Below are 7,263 nucleotides of genomic sequence, written 5' to 3'. Positions count from 1 at the left end.
GCTGATGATGGCCTGTTCACTATGAGGTTTTGACCTCAGGCCATCAATGGGATACTGGATAGAAAAGTCCCTTTAGTCTCTCACCTGTGAAGCAGGGGAGGCTGATGCAGGCAGAAATCGGAGGACGGGCTCATTGTAATGCATGGAGTGGAATGAGGAATGGTATCAAACACGTGTGTTTGCATTACGTTCCATGCATTACAAGTATTTGGAATGTTATTACATATTAACTACACAGTAATTACACTAGTGTGTGTGTGTGCACGTTTGTGTGTGTGCATGTTTTTTTGTGTGTGTGTGTGTGCGTGTGTGTGCGTGTGTGTATATAAACCACCATACTAACCACTAGGTTCCACGTCTGCTTCACATAATCCCTGATCAGCTTCTCCTTCAGATCCTCGAACGGCCCCACCTTCGGCTGCATGTTCTTGGGCCTGTTGCATGGCTTCTTCAGCAGACACACCAGCCCATCGGACTCCTGGGAGTGGTAGTCTATCACGTCCGAGGGAGTGCCGTGGCTCTTCCCCCCCGCAATGGCGTAAGTACCGTTCAGCTCCCTCTCGATGGTGTAGTGGTAACACTGGTGCCTGTATGCCACGGAGAGGGCGTAGCCGCCCAGGTAGTTACGGCTCTGTCGGACCAGGAACATGCCGTCGCCCATCCCGCCCTGGCCCAGGTAGTCCTCCGCTTCCTCGCGAGTGATGTTGCCGTAGAAGAAAGCTAATGTGGTGACTCTGTCGGCCATTTTGGCTCCTACTGTAGTCCTTGGTTGCACTGGAGATGCCTGGATGAAGCTCAGATAGCTACAACTCTCTTAATGGAGACCTCACCTGTAAGAGAGGTTTCAAATAATCATATTACAGTATGTAGGCAAAATTATCGATAGGAGCAGGGACATGCACAACGGGGCAAAAGCCGTGCCCCTCTGCCGTGCCACTCAGGAAGTGCCCTCCTGGATGGTGTCGTTTCACATCGCATTACCCCCATTGGTCGCAACCGGCCCTTACATAAGTCTGTGCACGTACCAGGATAGGAGAAGCAGTATTAGGGTACACTGTCTCAGCAGTGATGAAGGTTCTCTTTGGTCTAGGCCAGGGGCCAGGGGGGTTGCATCTTGGTCTTGGCCAGGGGTCAATCACAATGAAGGAAAAACAAGGAAAACCAAGACGCTTTTCAATTGCCAAGTTAAAAAGCCTTTCAAACAAGTGAATAACAGCATGTCAACATTGCAATAAAAGAGTGCCTTGTTCCTCCTTTTTTTTTTTTAAATCAAATAAAATTTGTACAACTGAAACCAAGTGATAGGCATTTATTTTCAACTAGTGTCAACCCATCATCTGACCTCACAGACTCCAGACCTCAGACTCACTGTCTCTGTACAGCCTTGCCAAACCAACGCTTCTATCGAGAATTCAGTTCAACGTGCTAAATAAAGACTTCATAATGTATGTTGCAACACACCCATATCATGTAACACTTCACTAGCGACAGCTCCAAGCTCAGGGTGGATCTCAGCGAGCCGCAACCGTACGACAAACAGACATCAATGGGCTACGGTGAACGGCCATTTTTGTTTGGGTGTTGCTGCCTGTTTCTCACTTGAGAAACTGAGCTTTAGGCAGCCTTTAGAGTGCTTATCATACATTACCTCTGTTCAAATGCAGTCACGCCACTATCAAATGCAATGCTGCTCAACCACTAGCTCGGGTTATAGCGCAAGGGATAGTGTTAGTTGAACAGTTGTTGAACTTGAAACATACTGTATTCGGGGGAGGCTGGTGGAGGTAGGACATGCTCATTTTAAGGCATGGAATGGAACGAGGAAATGGTATTAAACAGACCATTCCTCATTCATTCCATTCCATGTATTACGTACAATGAGGTTGTAACTGCAGGCCTCAAATGTTCTGTTGCGTTGAAGTGACTAGGAGGTCATGTGACCCACAGTCTCACAGTGTTCCATGGTAACTTAGCAACTGGTGACAGGGGCGATTGGCACAGAATATTTTAATTCTTCTTCTTCTGAGAAAAGTGTCTCAGATGAGAAGAAGTTTGTTGATAGAGTCAGAAGAATATGTTAATTATCAGAAGAATATGTTAACTCTTCTGGGAGAGGTGTCTTCAGTGTTGGAATCCCTGGGGAGGCGCGCAGATAAGACCGTCAGTCAACCAGGGGAGGCTGGTGTAGGTAGAAGTCGGAGGAGGGGCTCATTGTAAAGCATGGAATGGAATGAGGAATTGTATCAAATACGTTTGTTTGATACCATTCCTCATTCCGTTGTTTGTTCCAATCCATTCCATGCATTACAATGAGCCCATCCTCCAATTTCTGCCTCCACCAGCCTCCCCTGCAGTCAACTGTGCTGAGGTGACATGAAGACATGGCCACACTGTCACCCCTCAGGCCAGGTAGTAGATAACCTATCACTCCCAATGTCTCCAATCACTCCAGGCTTGCTAGTAGATAGCCTATCACCCCTATCTGAATCCTTAAAGGGTAGAATCCCCAAAAGGAGTTCATAGCAAACACGTCATCAACTTTTCATGCTTCCATGTAAAAAATTGCTTTGAATAGGAAATCATTTAGTTTAAAGACAAGTTTCCTTCATCCTAAACATATTTATCTATCAACAGATGATCTACAGATGCTGAATATGTTCAGGTGGATGTAATTGTACTGTATTGTATTGTATTGTATTGTACTGTACTGTACTGTATTGTAATGCAATATTCATGCAGGTTTATCTTAAACAGTATTGTAATTGTTAGGGAGCAATTGCTTCAAATTAAAAAAAAAAGAGTACAGATTTTCCAAGTGCTGAGTATACATTCAATATTGCAAAATGTATGTTTCATTGAAACTTGTGATCAGAGTGGTATGTTTCATTGAAACTTGTGATCAGAGTGGTATGTTTCATTGAAACTTGTGATCAGAGTGGTATGTTTCATTGAAACTTGTGATCAGAGTGGTATGTGGAGTAGCTGGTCAGCCATGGAACTCATTCAGTCAGCTGCTCTTCCCTCTCTCAAGTTCCCTTTAACAAGTCACTGCACTGACAGAGAAGAAGATATTAGTTTCATGTGCTCAGTGACTTATTAGTGACAAGAACTCATTGTCTTAGCATTGACCAATTCAATCAATTACATTTTGAAAATCCTAACCCTAACCTCCACCCGCCTCCACCAGCCTCCACCAGCCTCCCCCAGCCTCCACCAGCCTCCCCTGCCAAACACAATGAATTACCGCAAGTAAAAGCAAGACAGACGGGGGGGACGGGGGGACGGGGACGGGGACGGGACCGAGACAGAGGTGTACACTTGCCCTTTTACTGAGAAAAACCTCAACCTTCAGTTGTTCAAAACAGCAGAAGAGATGTGGGCTGTGAGAGTTGCATTTTAGGACAGGTAGTCAAAACCACAAAAGATTCTACCAGAGAGCAGGGCAACTGGGCAACAAGGTCTGGGTACAGGCCCTTATAGGTAATTATTGCAGAAACGATACCTCTAGGAAACCGCATGACCGGACAAAAGATATATGTCACGCTTTATTTTAGAGTGCAACTTTTTGTCCACAGTCATGCTTTTTTTTTTTTGTCCACAGTCAGTTTTGTTAGAGGTATGGCAATTACAAGTAATATCATTTATTTAGATATGATTTAGATATGTTTTCCGTTTCATTCTTGTTCCCACCATCATGTGGAGAGCCACTAGATATAAAAACCTTTTTTTTGCCTATGATTAAATTCTGCCCATAACACTGGCTGCAGTAAAATAACTTGACCGTGTCTGTTTAAATCGAATTCATATTAGTGTCTGGAAGTGTAGTTTGCTAAAAGATCAAAGAGTAAAGGTACATTCAATGATCGTGTGTTAAAAAAACTGGGGGCGCTCAGTGGCGTAGCACACTAAGGCGCATACCATATCATCGCAAGGTCCCTGGTTCGATTCCTGCCATCGACATATCCTGCATGTCATCCCTCCTCTCTCTCACCCGTCCTTCCTGTCAATCTCTACTGTCTCTGTCCCAATAAAGCAGAAATGCCCTAAAAACATATTTAAAAAAAAACTGATATAATGTTACCTAGTTCAATTTTTCATCTTCTAGAAATAAATTCAAAGTTAGACAATCTACATGGCTTTGTCAGTAAATTGATGACTTTGAAGACTGTAATCTTTGCATTTGCCTTTGGATTAAATTGTAATCATTTTAATTCACCTATTTATTTACCTGTTAAACAATGCATTATATTTGTACAGGTCACATTATCCAATAGAAGAAGTGTAATCTGATGCCATTTAGCATATTTTGATTTAACCTTCTAGAACCTGCTGTCATTTAATTTCAAAGTAATCTCTCTGCAGTTGTTCCCTGTTCATGCTAATAGATAATTGGAATAATAAAAAATAAAAAATCTTTGAATGTACAGTCAGGAGTAGAAACAGAATAGAATTAGATCACTCTGTAATTGTTGATTATTGTTGATAAATGCAATAGTTTTCTTGACAGAAAGGGACAAGGATTTAAAATAAAAAATGTGCACAGTTGAAATGACATGATGGTTGTATGAGGAAAGGACTTTAAGCAAGAGAAATGTGCTTGATTTAAATGTGTATCAGGACTGTGGTGCAGTAGATAGTGTAGATGAACAGATATCCAGCTAATTGTCATTGTAGGACCAGTACACCAAACATAAGTGGAGAAGTACGATTGATTACATGTACTGTATGAGGACTCGTATGAGGACTCGCATCCTCACATCACACCTAATATCTCCTTCTGTCTATAACAGAGTCACATCAGCCACTGTGTTTGATTTCACAGGTGCATGAATACTCAGGAATAGATGGACAATAAACCATTCATGATAACGTAACCACGACAACAATCTCTCAGAACAGAAATGGAGGCCTGTATGTGAATGTGTTGAGCCTCCAGTCTAGAGTCCATGTCAGTACAGGTCAATAAATTCACAACACAACACCATCAGGGTATATAAATAAACAAATGACGGTCTTAAATGCCTTCGTATCGTCTCTATGCTGTAGATACAGTGGCATGTTTGATGTGGTCTTTATGTACAGTATGAGCAGCCTGTACAAGTGATGGTTTGACATGGCAGCAGACCCAGAATAGCTGAAATGGCTGGATTATGTTTCCATATAGAAACCAGCAGCGTTGCAGTTTGCACCACTCCCCACTTTGCACAATCAGCACCATTGTCCTTTGAGTCCTCTGCACTTGAGGCCGGACTATCTAACACATACACACACATACAGTAAATACACTTAATGTAGAGTAATACACATTTAATAATGTTATTTCAGATTTAAATATATTATATTTCTAATATATATTTATAATAATTATATGTATAATATATTTAAATATATTATAAATATATTATTAAGTTTTTTTTTTTTATATTATAAATCAATTTGGTCTAAAAACCTGCAACCAACCAAAAGAAAGGAAGCCTGTTAATAAAGAGATAAAACTAAATTATAAAACAAAATGATCAGTGACATTACATTTTTAAATGTTTTTGAGGTTGATGAAAGTGTTTGATATATCAATCGTCTAGGAAAACACCAAAGATTTTATCACAAAGAGAACAATCTTCTAATAGAAATACTGCCCTTTGCAGTCTGTGAAAATACACCCAGCCTCATCAATTCCTTTTATGAATAAAATATCAAACAAAACCATAAAACCATCATATTGGATCTACAAGGTCTAATGCATCAAGAAGAAATGTGTAACGCTTGAAACCACAAATTTAATATACTGTCAACGAAAGAAATATTTATAGAAAATTAAATGATGATGCTGAATAAAATACAATAACATATTTAAAACCTAAAAAATAAGTAATATTGAATCCTCAAAGTCTCCTCTGCGTTTAACCGATAACTGATATCATACACTAATACTGAGTTCTGAAGATCATTGGATTCTTCATCACATCACTGACCAGCTACAGTATCAAGAAGGCCTCATCGGTTAATCACATCATCAAGTCAACAAAATCTATTTCTGACTAAGTATCTCTCGCAAAACAGTCTACTCATGCCCTTTTCCAAAACAACTCATTATGTCTTTAAAAACCATAGGTTATCCACTTTCTCAGAAAACACAATTCCAACAAGACGTTGTAGTGTCACGGTCATCAAAATGGTCTTGGCTTGAAAGTTCTCTCAAAAAGAAAATGAAATGAAATAAAACAATGCAAATCATACTTAAAACACAAACACACTTCCTAAAGCCAATATGCTGATGGAATGGAATTCTGATCACAACAAGCTCCTTCTAGGCCACACTCTGATGCACCAGCCTGAACTAACTCTAACTAACAGCACATCTTCTTCCCTAATATGACTTATGTTTGTCTAATAACTGGTACAATAACTAGCACTTATTCTAAAGCCCATGTTAGTCAAAATTCAGGAAATTAGTACAAGTTAACGCATTATGGTGCAATGCATTTCACCTTTGTTACTGTCATTCAATGTTTTGATATTTCAGCTTCATCCACCCCTATCAAATAAATTAACTAAATACATACAGGTATCCTAACTCCTCCATGCCATTACAGTTTGTGCAACGTACAGCAGGTGTTGTGAAGAGAATCGTACCTTGTAAGAAACAGTTGCTCCTTGTCTACAGTCTGTGACCTCTCTCTAAAGCGACCATGTTCAACTGCCAGGCAGGCAGGCAGGCAGCACGGCTAAACAGGATGTGTCAGATTAGGTCACTTCAAACTCTGTAGCAACACCAACAGCTTCTTATGAAACAACACACATATGTATATATGTATATATGTATATATATATATATATATATATATATTAAAAAAAACTAATACATGCTCAAAAGTCTGTCAGCTGCCTTAAACCTGTTGGCTGCCTTGAAATGTTGTCAAGTATATCCTCTGTCGTGAAGTGGGAAGTGTAGTGGGAGTGTTTATTAAACTTCCTCATTTTCTGTAACTAGAAGCTACTTCCTCGACTTTATTAATGACTTGACTTCCTTTTTTTAATGTTAAATAAACTGACCAGAACGAATGTGTGAAAATTGGGGCCTGGAACCCAAAATGAACTGTAAAGTTAGATCACTTAATTTGTTTATGTGTGTGTGTGTGTGTGTGTGTGTGTGTGTGTGTGTGTGTGTGTGTGTGTGTGTGAGCGCACATGCATGCATGCATGCGTGTGTGCATGTGTGTGTGTGTGCATGCGTGTGTGTGTGTGTGTGAGTGTGTGTGTGTG

General features: G+C 40.3%; 1 protein-coding gene across 2 annotated transcripts in view; it reads right to left on the bottom strand.

Annotated features, from left to right (window-relative positions):
* syk (spleen tyrosine kinase) overlaps window positions 1-6,829 on the bottom strand; it is an 18,851-nt gene extending 12,022 nt beyond the window's left edge. For both annotated transcript variants that reach the window (XM_083669409.1, XM_083669410.1), the window contains exons 1-2: window positions 6,634-6,829; window positions 344-830 (exon numbers count right to left, since the gene is read on the bottom strand). In XM_083669409.1, coding sequence (XP_083525535.1) covers window positions 344-745 — 402 coding nt within the window. In that variant the 5' untranslated portion in view covers window positions 746-830; window positions 6,634-6,829. The remainder of the gene's footprint in view (window positions 1-343; window positions 831-6,633) is intronic.
* Window positions 6,830-7,263: the final 434 nt, after the last annotated feature.

The sequence above is a fragment of the Argentina silus genome (genome assembly GCF_951799395.1).
Source record: "Argentina silus genome assembly, chromosome: 5".
Taxonomy (NCBI): Eukaryota; Metazoa; Chordata; class Actinopteri; order Argentiniformes; family Argentinidae; genus Argentina; species Argentina silus.
The sequence above is the reverse complement of the archived record's forward strand: the minus strand, read 5'-3'. Positions and strand labels throughout refer to the sequence as shown.